Source organism: Colossoma macropomum, unplaced genomic scaffold, assembly GCF_904425465.1.
Source record: "Colossoma macropomum unplaced genomic scaffold, Colossoma_macropomum, whole genome shotgun sequence".
Classification (NCBI taxonomy): domain Eukaryota; kingdom Metazoa; phylum Chordata; class Actinopteri; order Characiformes; family Serrasalmidae; genus Colossoma; species Colossoma macropomum.
Genome location: NW_023496014.1, coordinates 48740 through 63556, shown reverse-complemented (window position 1 = coordinate 63556; position 14817 = coordinate 48740). Strand labels below are relative to the sequence as shown.

The 14817-nt window shown below is 41.2% G+C and overlaps 1 protein-coding gene across 1 annotated transcript; it reads right to left on the bottom strand.

Moving 5' to 3' along the window:
- Positions 1 to 8936: 8936 nt before the first annotated feature.
- LOC118803955 lies at positions 8937 to 14371 on the bottom strand. The gene is made up of 6 exons (XM_036564505.1): positions 14272 to 14371; positions 11391 to 11458; positions 10854 to 11150; positions 10461 to 10745; positions 10200 to 10262; positions 8937 to 9855 (listed from the first exon to the last, which is right to left on the bottom strand). Exons 2-6 carry the CDS (start codon positions 11449 to 11451, stop codon positions 9584 to 9586), a joined length of 978 nt encoding a protein of 325 aa, XP_036420398.1. The 5' UTR covers positions 11452 to 11458; positions 14272 to 14371; the 3' UTR covers positions 8937 to 9583.
- Positions 14372 to 14817: the final 446 nt, after the last annotated feature.

Here is a 14817-nt window from a genome sequence, read left to right as displayed (position 1 = left end):
ACTTTTCCAAAGCTAGTTTCAGCCGGTTTGTACCAGCTTATGTGGCTCCTGCTGGACCATATATCATAGGGACCTATATGAGTTCACTGAGAGTGCACCTGCAAGTAAGGTCATTTAAGGTCATCTGCTTTTGGAAAGCCCCCAGTCTGGCAGACTATGGCCTAATGCGTCCTATATTGCCTCTTAGTGAGACATTAATATTCCCTTTTAGCCAAAGCTTAACTGTTTGATTTTTGATTACATGTCTAATGTATTTACTGTTTTATTCAAATTTCCCCATCACTGCCTTGCAAAAATGTACAAGATAGATCATATTTCATGAAATATATTCAGGTTTATTTACATGTTTGACTTTTCATTATGTTGTAATTTTCTGCAGTGAGATTTTGAGTTGTTGATTTTTGCACTTGTGTTTACAGATCAGCTGTGTATTCTGTGCAGCTCTTTAACAGAGGCCTTTGTGCTGAACTGTAGCTCCTGTAATGCCAAAGGGCATTTCTGACACGGGCATGTTCACTTTGCTCTAAAAGGACACAGGTGGTCTGCAGTGTGGAAGTCTACCTCAATTAAATCAGAATATTTGTGCCTTTTACAAAATGTTCAAATATTTTTTTGCCTCCAGATACATGCAGTAATAAACAAGCTAAAAAAGAGAGCCAGACACTGATGGCACTAAACCTCAGGGAAAGCTGCTTTATGTACACCTAAACCTATAGGAGGAAACCTGGGTGCAATCTTAGACTCTGAGCTCTGTTTAAAAACAGTCACTAAAGTAGCTTTTTATTATGTGAGAAATACTGTTAAACTTCAGACTTTTCTATCTTTTTTAAGAGAGAGTTTAAAGCTCTGGTGCTGGTTTTTAAAGCCTTAAATGACCTTAAAGCTCCTGAATGTCCGTCTGTGTATGATATCAGATCTGCAGATTCTGACCTGCAAACACCTTCAGTAAAACCCAGACTTGAAGAGATTTGTCAGCTTTTCTTAGACAGTCAAGCTCAGAGCAGCTCTTTAACTCAGCACTTTATTGAAACTCTGCCTCTCTTTGGTGTTTTTTTTCTGATCTGTCATTGTCTTACATGATTTAAATTCTCATTGTTTCTGTCACCGTTAAGCTTTATCATCTGTCTGTAAAGCACTGTGATCTGCCAACAACATGAAAGTGCTCTATAAACAAAAGATAGTATTATATTGTTATTTTCAGTTATACTGAAAAGAGTTTTATATACTGAGTCTATTATTGTATTACTGAGTGTGATTCTTACAGTGATTAGTATTATAGATAAGACAGGATGAACACTGTAGCACTGTAACTGAATGTAATGGCATGAAGCCATGATCACAGTATGATTAAGTGTAAACAGCAGCTCAGTGATTCATTCCTGAATTCTGTTCCATTTAATGCACATCTGTATGATGTTCTGTTAAATACACATGTTGTTTTTACACTCGTGCCTACTGTCTGTTTGAACTTGGAATGAAATAAACGAGTAGGTGCTCTGACTTCTGCACAGAACTGTTTGAGACTTTTGTTCTTTAATAGGGTTTCCTAACCTGATTAATCGAAAGCCATACAAAGCAAGAAACTCAGTTCATTCATAAAGCCAAGTGATGTTCAGCCTTGAAGAGTTCTGGCTGTTACTGATGCTCAGTTGACGTACCGGAACTGTTCTGGTACAAAAGCGGTTTAAACTCCTGCATTTATATTGATGAGAACAAATGAGCTCATGTGTGTTAAAGTGTTCTGAAGAGTGAATTTACGATTGTGAGAGCAGTGTTTTAAATGCAGGCTCGGTGCGCTCGTCTCACAGTAAAGCTAACTTCTGTACAAATGTTCAAAGCAATGAGGAACAGCAGTACATACACATATTCATTACGGGCCAGCAGCTTCAGGTACTGCTCACATCAGCCATCAGGATGAGGAGAAAATGTGGTTTTGACCATGGCGTGATTGTTGGTGCCAGATGGGCTGGTTTGAGTGTTTCAGTAGCTGCTGATCTCCTGAGATTTTCACACTCAGCACCTCTGTGTTGTAGTCATGTGCTTTTTACCCATGTGCTTGTGTCTTGCTTTGGCTCCTTTGCTCCGCCCTTTTCCTCTGCCTTCCCTATTAGGGTCCTCACCTGTTTGTAGTCCCCGCCTCCTCCCTCTCCCAGGTGTTCCCTATTGTTAGTAGGTATATTAAGTCCTTTGTTTCAGCGTATGGTTGTCTAGTCTACTCTAGACTCTAGAGGTTGTGTTCTTATCTCGTGGTCTGTTTAAACCTTGTAGTTTGTTGTTCTGTGCTCTGTATTTTTGCTGGTTTGCTCACATGTACATCCAGCCTCCTTGTTCATCACACATGACATTAAGGTAATCTGTGCTTTTTCTGTGTAGCCCCCAAACTACAGCATTGTAAAAGCTAGACAGTCACTTGGTAAAACTCCTCTGGCCTCAAATCAAACTAGAAACCGTATTATAAATATACTAAATCAGGCTAAAACAGCACTCAGTCTGTGTTCTGGTAAACACTGTTAGAGCTGTGCAGCCCTACAGACGATCAGAGGAAGGTTTCATCATGTACAGTAGGGGGCCGAGCCCATGGGCTGGTTTTCAAATGATTTGCTGGATTATAATAGTCTAGTGTTTGTACGAGCGTAAATGCCTGAATTACCTCATCTTTTCATGTCAGTTATTAATGTATGAGGTTTCAGAATTTCAGTCAGTATAGTTTGTAAATTAAACTGCATTACATGAAACTCAGGTGTGTCTTATAGATATATGAGAGAGAGACAGGGAGACAGAAGGAGAGAGAGAGAGAGAGAGAGACTGTAAATGATCTCTCAGGCTTGTTCCTACTTGTTATTGGGGGTGTTCTTCTCTGGTGGTCCAGCATCGTAATAGAACATTTTAGAACCAGGACAAACCTCAGGAAGCAGCACTGTGAGTTATCAGTCACATTTTACTGTCCTGATCATTTCAGCTAAAGCTGTTCACTGAAGAAACACCAGGGAATCATGGGATAATACACACTTTATTTCATACAGAGGAGTATAACAGTAATAAGTAGCAGATAAATAAAAGCCATAAAAAGCTCTCATACCTTTAAAAACACTTCACACTCAGCACTTTCACAAAGACAGAATAAAACCCTGCAGAAACAGCAGCACCAGTCCATTCTGGAAACTGGGGTCCAGTTAAAGAGCTGTAATGCTGGATTCCTCCAGTTTGGGAGGGGCCCGCGATGACCAGCCCCCCTAAAGTATTTATTGGGCCCCTCATATTATTATATTATTACTTAAACCCACGACTCACAGAGAGATCCAGGTTCTCAACCAGCTTCCCAACATATTCATCAACACAGACAGAAAGAAATGATGACCATTTATCTTCTTCATATTCAGAATTGAGCTCGTCTCCATGGTGACCACTTTCACAACCTGCAACATCACATATTCACTATTTATATCTCCAAAATGTCAATCATTTGTCTATTATAAACATTTGGGTTGGCATTAGATGTTAGTGGGTGGAGTAGCCTTGAGAGCGTCGGCTCGTTTGGGACATAAAAATAGGTAAACAAGTAAATATCAGTGTCATTTTAATTGATTTAAAGTCATTTCCCTATTATGTGGGTCATTCATTTTGTTTGTACCGAGATCCAATAAATCCCAGTCATTCCGTTGGCTGGTATTCCCTCATGTCAGGGGAACACTCTTTTCCACATCCTCAGTTTGGGTCACGCGTGAGGAGTCTCGTCTTCTGAGTCTCTGGAAACATCTGTCCATCAGATAAAGCCCCCTCGGCACAGCATAGAACCCCAGAATCACACCGAGAACCAGCGCTCCAATCCCAAATCCCAGTGCTCCGATTTTCAATCCCTGCTGATATTCATCCTTCCACATCCAGCTCTGCTGAGCATCTGAAGACAACAGACAAAACAGAAGAGGTGAATGTGATTAGTGCTCTTTAGGAAAGTCTTCAGGTCATGAAAGGTCAGAGTGATGAGAGATGAAGACCATCTGTCCACTCAGCATAACTGTATGATAAGCTAATCAGAGCAATGATGGGTGTGATCAGTGAAAGCTGTGGTACGGTTTAATGTTTACTCTGTTCATGAAAACATGATTATTGTCCTGAGTTTCATTTCCTGTGGATCACTGTTTTAACATAACAAATTTGGAAAAACATTCAGTATAAAGAAGGCTTTCAGTTAGACTGGAGGACGTGTTCACCCTAGAGAAGATAATTCCAGATTAGAGTTGTTTCTCCTCAACAAAGAAACTACTAATGTATCCAGATCAGTTCTTTCCACAAAACAAGTTTTAGCCAAACAGAAAAAAACACAACAGCTAAATGTTTCATAATGCTAACTAGGAAATTCCAGTGGAAACTGCACTCAGATGTTCAACTCTACCCCTAAACTAACACACCTGATCCAGGTAATAAAGGCTTTCAAGGCCATCTGGATGTCCAGATCCAGGGTGGTGGATCTACAGGACCAGGACCTGTTCTAACTGTTTACATTTCATTTTGATGAATCTGAAGTGGACAGAGTTTTGGATTTGATGAAGATCACTGAAGAAGAGCTATTTAAAGGCTTATGTAGTATATGTAATTGTATAAGTGTATATGTAAATATTTTACAGTTTAGGTTTGTCTTTAAGGCACATAAGACCATTTATAGTGCAGTCTGGCCAAATTATGGCCAAAATACTGAACACTGCTTCTTTTCTTTTCTATTTAAATGTGCAAAACAACAACAACAACAACAAGAATATCTCTGATTGCTGTATATGTGAAGAGGCTAATCAGAGAGTCAACTCAGCACAAAGACCCCAAACAGCAAGAACACCAGAAAAGCACTTACGTTTAACAGTGACCGACACTGTCCGTATGAGAGCCGCTCCATCGTTGACCTCTCGCACCGTGTAGACTCCAGAGTCAGCAGACACCACGTCTCTCAGCACCATGGAGTTACCACACACTGACACTCTGTCTTCATACCCCGCATTACAGAGCACGGAGCGTCCATCCACAGCGCACATCTGGACAGGGGTTACAGATCCTCCATCAGTCCGGGAGAACGTTAGAGTCACTGGATGGAACGTGAACAGATCCAAGACGAGGGGATCTCCAGCTGGTACTTCAACAGAAGAGTTGTGAGCTGCAGGAGAGACAAGCAGAGATCTTTGTAATTCCAGTTGTACCAGCACCAAACTACCATAACACTACTGTATCATACACTGTCATACAAGAGTTTAATGCTCTGAAACACTCACGCTTGGGCTGGAGGTTCTGGAAGCAGATCACTTCTCCGCTACATTTGGTGTGATAAAATCCTCTGGTGGTGTAATTAACCTGAGGAACGGTGAGGCTACTCTCCCAGGTTTCCACCCCTGAACAGGGTTCTGAACAGTACAGAGTGACCGGGTCATTCAGATCAGTTAGCCAGTGTCTGCTGACCTGCTGAAGAAGAACAAGTGTTTACAGTTCTAGACAAACTGTGCATCACGGTCAGTGAGTGTAGATACAGTGGAAGTGTTTCTAGCTTAATAGCTTTTAATCTCAGTCTATGTTCCATATATTTACTCTCTAAAGATGAAGATGTGGAAGCAGCTCCAGTGAAGCTGAGTCCAGTCTCAGTAAGTCAGTGAGGCTGTTTAATGAAAGTGTGCAGTGTGAGCAGTGAGGACTCTCACCTGATAGGACTGCAGTCAGGACTGTTAGGACCCAGAAGCTGAAGAGCTGCATGGCTGAGCAGACGGTGGAGACTCAACACAGCCTGCAGGGGGAAAAACAGCAACAAACACTGTTAATGACACAAAACTCACCATCTGAAAACATTACAGAGCATATAAGATACATTTCTATACTCTAACTGGTGTTTTCAGCTCTTCAGATCTCTCAGCTCTCTGTTCCTACATGGACTTCACCTGTCTTTGTGTTTCTACATGATCTGTCAGTGAACTACAGTGGTGAGTAAAGAGGGTCTGTTCAGTCTCGTGCTTTCCTTTTTTTCAGCATTAATATTCATCGTGTACTTACAGTTTGTTCTGTAGCAGTCAGATGGTGGAGGCTGTAGGGGGTTCTAGAGTTCGGCTCCGGCAGGTTCTGATGCTTTTTCTTTCGTTTTATTCCAGAAACGAACGTTGTCAGACGGAGATCCTGTTCTGCAGACAGTGAAGACAAACCGCAGCTGATCCACATGAGAAGTGTCTGCACTGCTGGGGGGAAGGAGCCTTTATGCTGCTCAAACTCGGGAAAGCCGAACAATTCGGAGGGAGGAGCCAAACTCGGGAGTGACGCACTGTTTGGAGGGAGGAGCCAAACTCGGGAGAGCCGCACTGTTTGGAGGGAGGACTCAAACTCTGTAGAGACGCACAACACAATCACAGAATCTGTATAACACACCTGCTTTTCCATTATAATAAACACAGTTACGATAATCTCCAGTTCTATAACTAACGCAGCACATCCATGTATAAATACAGACACACATTTGCCATAAAGTCTCCAGGTGTTACTGTAGTTTATAAAACAGCGCCACTTGCTGGACTAAATACATCATACAGTCATAACAGTCTATAATATTGTTGTTTTCTCATTTCATTTCTACATTGTTTTCACAGACTCAAACACGCTGTACACTCATTAGAAACACCACAAACTCAGAAATAAAATAAATATCTGTCCCTATCAGAAATAACCAAAATACAATCAGGTGTTGTCAACGTGCCTCTTTGAAGAGCTGATCACTTTTAGATGATCAATACTTCTTTCACTGAGATTTTCTTGTCTTCACACTCAGACTCAGCAGACTACTTACTGTATCACATCAACAAAGATGTTGTGAAATCAGACAGTAAATAAATCAGAACTGAAATTACACACTTTCTCATTTTTGTTTCACTGTTGGTCTCGTGGTTTGAGAAGTTACAAATATATTAAACGATGCTCTGGCAACTGACAAGACTGAAACAGAGCAGAACATCATCCCTCTTTTCATCATGTATCGTTTTTTAACTATATAAAAGTTTTACAAAAGCGTCTGCTGAAAAAAAGAGAAATAAACAGTGATTCTAATAATAAAACAGTGAAGCTCTTCACAGCTTTAAATAGTAAATCAGCTTACAGTGGTATAAAAGTTGAAATAATACAGAGCTCATTGCACTGTTTAATCTAATCTAATATGTAATAATCTATTAGCTGTGCTGGTCTGTCTCGCTGTTCATGCAGACACTAAATGTGTACAAATTCAGAAATGTTTTCTAAGGTTGTTAGAAATGTGCTGTACTTTGAGGCTCTGGATCAGAAAGCATTTGAACAGAATTCTTCAACCTACAACGTGGACTACAGACTGCATAGATGCCTCAAACCTTCAGATTCAGCTGGACTTGTGAATCAGTTTGAGTGATTCATTATAAAAAACTTGTTCAAAAGAACCACTTTTATTGTCAAATATGAGAAGGAATATTAAGATATTAAAATAAACACTCTTGATCTGTGAACTGCATTTATTAATATCAGCATTACCTCCTGATCGATAGAGCTTTAGCTCAGGGGTGAAACTGGACTTTATACACTCTAAACCATCATCCCAATGCAGCACTGTGTTTAAAAAACCCGTAATATTCATTCTGGCTTGAAATGCTAAGTAAAGTTCAGTCACTGCCTCTCTAGGTTTTTTTTTTTTGGTTCAAATAGCACCAACTCCACTAACCACGCATAAACAAACTAACTGTACAGTGCCTGTGGTTATGATTTTATATGGTGTGATGAAAGTAAAACAGTCCGACAGTTATCACTCTCCTCTCCACTCCTCTGTCAAATGCAACTACTCTTGCTGACGGCCAAGGCAAGGCACAGTTCCAATAATCAAAACAATAATCAGAAGCAGAAACAGATTTATTAAGGATGTTGATACACAGAAGGAATTTGGTTCCAGCAGTTGGTGACTCTAGTATTATGTACAATAAACAAACACTGTACAAATAATTTACAGACAACACACAATATATACAAGCAATATAGACAGTACATGGACGAGTAATATACAGGCAACGTACATATTTACAGACAATACACAATACATACAAGTAATATACAGACAATGCACAATATACAAACAACATACAGATTACATAAGGACAAGCAATATATATAAGAGTGCGTGGTATTGCAAACAGCAGTGATCTACATCATGTATGGGAATGTAATTGTGGTGTACAATGGAGTCTGAAGCAGGATGCAATGACTATCGAGAGAAAAAAACATGAGTAGCTATGACCCTGCAGATGATATTCCATGGTCAGCTATTTATGAGGGTGATGGCCTGAGGAAAGAAACTGCTCCTGTGTCTGGCCATGTTAGTATACAGGTTTCTGTAGCATCTGCTACAAAATAAAAGGTAACCCACGATATTGCAAGATAAATAACCCTGTTTTTGACCACATCCTGCAGGTTCCTCCAGTGCATCATCAGCAGTATAGAATTTTTAGTCCTTAGCCAGACAATAACCATCATATTGCACTACTCCAACTCTCTTCTTGCTGACTACAGAAGCATCCAGAACACTGCTGCTCTTCTGCTCCACAACCATCTAAAATTCTTCTAAAGTTCTCTACTGAGGTTACTCTACTCAAATATTCACAAAAAGGTATAAAGGAATATATTTGGTCCAGGAATTTTAAAATAAAATGACTTTTCTTAGCTAGGAGAATACTTTATATACAGCATGTGATAAATTTGTCACTGTCATGGACTTCAGACCACAAATAGCACCAAGCACAACACTACATGTCGCTGTTGTTAGAACAAAACCTCCTATCTCCAAAATGGTAACTTTACAGGAGAAGGAAAAAACATACTTTACTTTCAATGTCAATGGAACCAGACTTTCTTCCCCAAGTAATTTTGTTCTGTTTCTTTTGGTTCATTCATTATGAAATTTACACACAATGGAAAGGGCAACAAGTATTTTCAAATTATGTCAAAAACTGAAAAATGACAAAATGGAGATACAAGGTTTTGTCCTAACAGCAGCGATACGTACCATCAGTGTCTAAGCTGGTGGAGGTACTTCTCTTAGGACTGGTCAGTCTGAAACACGAAAACAATCAGCAGACTTTCCACTTAGCTGCACTGTAGAGCTGCCTATTCTGTACGTTCAGCTTCTCTAGATTACACATCTGTTTAGGGTAACAAACCCAGACTTACTGAACTCCTACTTTTTTCGCTAAAGAAGACCAGTTTGTTCTGAGCAACCGTTCAGTGAAAGAGTAAAATAACCCCCAGTAAGACACTATAGACAACTTCTCTAGAAAGATTTTACAGCCTAGGAGTGCTTGAGGTGTAGAATAAAGATTATAAGCAAAAGGAACATCCTGGCAGTGAGAGTAGCTTTAGAAAGTGAGACACTAAAGAGCAAGAATAAGCCTCAGTTCAGAGTGCTGGTTCAGACGTCAATAAGGCTTCCACAATGAAGAGGAACAGACAGTGTTGGAGTTTGATACGTTTAAACAGCCTCTCACACAGGACCCAAGAATAGTAAAGCAAGAGAGAGAGCAAGAGAAGAAAAAGAGAGAGAGACGTCGTGAATGAACTCTCAGACTTGGTCCAGGCCATCAGATGAAAATCTCTGCTGTTCTTCTGGATTGTGGTTGGCCAGTCCATTCATCGGAATTCCGTTCTGGTTGTGGTTATCATCTCCACTTCTTCCTGATCTCATCTGGAGCAGCTGATTTTTTCTCCTAAGCCGCACGCATGCTACTGCTAATACCGCACATGCAATCAGTGCAGCCACCATCACCACCAGCACTGCAATCATCCATGCTGGTACAGCAGCTCCCTGATCTTTATGCGCAGGGGGCTGAGCATCTACAAAGAAAAAATACACACAAAATAAAATACTTATTAATATTCTTTTAGTCCAGTTTTTTTTCCATATTGTCTGGAAGATCTACTATTAAAACTCTGTTAGTCCTGTTCCTGGGACCCCCTGCCCTGTTTCAGCTGTTCCCCCAACCCACCTGATCCATCCTCATCTACTGAGTATCAAGCTCTTAATGAGCTGGATCAGGTGTGTTGGTAGAGGAGATACTTCTGCCAGTGCTGGATTAAGAATCACTGCTCTACTGTACTAATTCAGCCCTACTGTAACACACTGTAAATCACTGTAATCAGTACAGGAGGATCTCTATAGAGTGAACAGTAAAGCTTACCAGATGGAGCACTGCAGCAGCTTTCACTGAGTCTGTGGTTCTGTTTCTGTGCTTCAGAATCACCTGATAAAAACGTAACAATAATATTGCAATGCAAGATCTCACAACAGTATTTCAGCAGTGACTGTATTTAGGATTAATTAATCCTGTAATACAGACAAAAATAAGTGACTCACTATGACTCTTGCTGTGACCATACGCACCACAACCAGTACAAAATAAAACTCCGATTACTGTTTTAAAAATACATTAAATTCATACCTTTGACAGTCACTGAGTAGTTACGAATAATCTCTTTACTTCTGGTGTCCCGGATGGTATAAACTCCACTATCAGACTTCTTCATTCCACTCAGTTTAAGAGCTGCTGAGGCTCTCTGTGTGTATTCGGGTTCACACTGTAGTGAGCTTTTATTCACTGTACAGATCTGACCACTGGATGGTCCAGCTGCATCTGTGCTGGTGTAAATCACCTCCACTGGATCCGATACGTCCAAATCCAGAAAAAGAGATTCACCAGACTCTACTTGAACTGTAGTATTCAAGGCTGAGAAGAAAAACAATCAAGAACTTTGTCATGTGCGAATCTGATATAATGCAGCGATTTAGACGCAGTGGAGTTCTGTCAGTAATAGACAAGCAGATGGACACTTACGCTCAATATCAAGAGCCACACCACAGAGATCTTTACCATCACAGTCACATGTGTACGAGGTCTTCTTACTGAAATCAGCGTCAGTGATGGTGAGAGAGAGATTCCCCTTCAGGTACTGATCATGGATCATCTGATATCCCTCCTTTGATCTACATGAAGTCTGATCACACTCAGCCAGAGTGTCACTGCGTTTATGGAACACAGTCCATCTGACCAAACCAGAACATCTCTCAGAGCAGGACAGAGTAGCAGAGTCATGAAGATTCACCTTCACTTGAGGAACGGCTGATTCAGACACTAAAAGAGGGATTAAGAGAAAATGGATTTTAAAAAAGTGAAGGGATGTAAAACCTCTTCCTTTAACATATTCAAATTATCTCACATTTCAGTTGTCTCTTATGGTAAGCATCTAATTAAGAAATATTTTATTTACGAAGCCAAAGCTTAGAGAAAATCTGATCCATAAACCAAACTGGAGGTAAAACATTTAAGGTTTAATATCCTTAAGAAGGCCAAACAGAACAGCTGCAAACTTACCAGCACTAAACATAAACAGCAGTAAAAGCAGCACGTAGTGACCAGGCCTGCAGGTCAGCATGGTAGAACTGTCAAAAAAAGAGAAAATATCTACTTTTTGGTTATTCTATTACAGAAACAAAAATAAAACAAAGAAAACAGAACCCATAATTGATTCGCTCTATAAATTCCACAGTTATACTTCTTATTTTTCTCTGTAAAGAGAAAATAAAATCAATAAGAGAGAAACAGACAAGGTTTCTTTTACAGGCCTCTGAAGTTGTATGTTGTTCTGTAGTCAGTGAGATGCTGGTATAAGGAACTCTGGGTCTGCACCGTTTTTCTCCACAAGGAAAGTTAATACTGTTCTTGAACTCCGTCAAAGAGGAACTGAATATGAATACTGCTACATGTCCTTATGTATCAGACATGGAACACTCTGCATACCACATGGTGAGAGCAAAATTTGGAAACAGTGCTAATAGTTGGCTGTGCTGCAGACCAGCTCACAGCCTTCCACCTGACAGGCAGCCCATCATAGCAGAGCCACATGACGTCAAGTACAAAAGGCAACACAGAGGGGAAATCTTTAGGGATGCTTTACGTCACTTTAGTAGTGATTTTGGTACAGCCATAACACAAATTATTTAGCAATGAATTATTCAGCTAAAGTGACTTATTACTTTGATTTTATTACTAACTAGATAAAAACATATGAATGTGACTTCACGCGCATTAAAGGTTCTGTTTTCATTCACACAGTTTCACCAGCAGGTGTCGCCAGAGCGCAGCGTTTAGAGCGTTTCCAAACAGTGCATCATTTTTGGAGGTATTTGTTTTTGTTTAGTGTTTTTGAAGGTATTTGTCAATGTGCTGTATAATATCTTGGCTATAACCTGTGCCCTTTTTGAGGAACTGAGTAGAACTGGCGGTCTTTTATCTGGGGCTGGACAGATTACATTTAAACATTTAAAATTTCTATCAAATTACAGTTAGACAAGCTGGGTCAAAACTTTGAGAGAGACTAACCCGTCTGTCAACCGGTTTCCTACATTCTCTGGTTTAAGCTAAAATTACTTAGATTTAGAAACTGGTTTAATAATATTGTTTTGCTTTTCATCAAAAACGTTAAGGTTGAAATTTTTATAAGGTGGTGAAGACATCTGAGTGTACTTCAGGTGACTGCCTTTTCCCAACTGCTCCCCGGGCAAGTGTGCCCTCTGCCTCCTTGTGTGTAGCTTTCACTAGTGTGTGTGGTGTTTCACTGCACGGACGGGTTAAATGCGGAGGTGAAATTTCCCCACTGTGGGTTCATTAAAGGGTAACTGAACAAAGGTACTGCGCTGTAATCGCCGCGCATGCGCTCTGCACAGCGACCATTTCCGGACCTGAGGAGCAGCGCGGATATGAAACTGCAGAAATCTCCCGAAGTGCTTGAGATCGTTCATGTTTTTAACCTTTATTTCACCGCTAACAGCGCACACGGCTGATTACAGACTACAGAGGATCAGAGCTGAAGAAGGCTGGAGTGACGGATCAGAGACTGGACGGAGTTTCTCTCTCTCCACTGATCTCCTTTACCGCCTCACTGATCAGCGTATGGTCGGGATCCGGGTTTGTTTATGGGGGGAAACCACGTCCAGCTAACCTACCACAGTAATAATGTAGAAACACCAGTGTTGGTGCTTTAGCGGTGCAGTGTGGGATTCTGGACCGAGACTGAAGTTGTGATGGGTGTCTAGATCATCTCTACAAAACTGTGGCGGCAGGCCTCGTTCAGTGTCGCCCGCTAAATTTAGCCTTCGGGTTTCGCTCGGAACGTCTCCCGCTAGTTAGCTTTAGCCTTCGGGTTTCGCTCGGAGCGTCTCCGGCTAGTTAGCTTCATCCTTCGGTCTTCGCTCGGAGCGTCTCCCGCTAGTTAGCTTCGGCCTTCGGGTTTCGCTCGGAGCGACTCCCGCTAGTTAGCTTTAGCCTTCGGTCTTTACTCGGAGCGTCTCCCGCTAGTTAGCTTCGGCCTTCGGGTTTCGCTCGGAGCGTCTCCCGCTAGTTAGCTTCGGCCTTCGGGTTTCGCTCGGAGCGTCTCCCGCTAGTTAGCTTCGGCCTTCGGGTTTCGCTCGGAGCGTCTGCCGCTAGTTAGCTTCGGCCTTCGGGTTTCGCTCGGAGCGTCTCCCGCAAGTTAGCCTTAGCCTTTGGCTTTCGCTCGGAGCGTCTCCCGCTGGTTAGCTTTAGCCTTCGGTTTTTGCTCGGAGCGTCTCCCGCTAGTTAGCTTTAGCCTTCGGTTTTTGCTCGGAGCGTCTCCCGCTAGTTAGCTTTAGCCTTCGGGTTTGGCTCGGAGCGTCTGCCGCTAGTTAGCTTTAGCCTTCGGGTTTGGCTCGGAGCGTCTCCCGCTAGTTAGTGTTAGCCTTTGGTTTTTGCTCGGTGTCGTGGTGTCGACTGCAAACAGACCTTGTGTTTCTGTTGTGTTGTGAAATAATTTACTGGATTTGATCTGTTTGTCTGAGTTATGTCGGCTCTCTGTCACGGACTGTTCGGCTAACTGTTCCCTAGTCAAACTACCACTACCGTTAGGAGAAGTAAACGGACTGCTGCTCTGGGTTTTCATGAGAAGCGGGTTTATGAGATTTATGAGGTAAAAAATCATCAGAAAACAGATACACAGTAAGTTATAGGTTACAGCTTAACCCACCTATTTAAAAGGCATGTCATAGTCTGATCAGCGCTCTGTTTGGAACCAACGCGCTTTAGTTGAATACATTTATATAAGTAATCACACGATTCTGTACCAGTATTTTTTAACCTAACTATACCTTTTTTAGCTTTTACTTTTTTCATCAAATTAGATAGACATTAGTAAGTCTCAAAGTAAATGAGATTAGCAGTAGTTTTTGTTGTTCATACTCACAGTTTGTTTTGTTGGAGTAGAAAGTTTTGAGTGGGGGTTTGTATTTCTCTCTGTGAAGTCCAGCAGTAATGTGGTCAGGCTCCTCATGCTCCTGTTCCTCATGCACCTGTTGGTGTTGATGGGCGTGTTTTTGTGGAGGGAGGGAGGAGCGAGGTAGGGAGGTGCTCTGTGAGAAAATGGCTGCAGAAGCGCAGGTAGGATTTACCTGAAATGGCGCTGAAAAGGGTTTAATGAGATAAATGTTGTTTTTTTCATCATCATGTAATGTATTTTGAAGTTTGGCTCATATTTAGAACAAACTTAAGACATTTTTCCTTTATGAATGTGATAAAGCAGAAAGTAGGACAAAAACAGTTTTGAAAAAAACAAACGCTGAGCTGAAGTAGATTTTTTCAGGATATTGGTGTTCTTGCTGGGCTGAAGAGTTCTGTCTGGTTAAGGTTTATGCTCCTCCTTACTCAGCACTATAGATTTAATAAAATGATATTGTTCTTTCAGTTCATGTGTGCACTACGTACACATCTATTAGTTCATTGTACTTTGTGA

What these genes read in the sequence shown, in the direction of transcription:
- LOC118803955 (XM_036564505.1), bottom strand. Translation starts at nt 11,451, where the DNA reads ATGCTGACCTGCAGGCCTGGTCACTACGTGCTGCTTTTACTGCTGTTT. An exon ending in TGTGGCTCTTGATATTGAGC is followed by an intron (nt 10,746 to 10,853) that starts GTAAGTGTCCAT and finishes TTTTCTTCTCAG; the next exon opens with CCTTGAATACTACAGTTCAA. An exon ending in CTGCTGCAGTGCTCCATCTG is followed by an intron (nt 9,856 to 10,199) that starts GTAAGCTTTACT and finishes TTTTCTTTGTAG; the next exon opens with ATGCTCAGCCCCCTGCGCAT.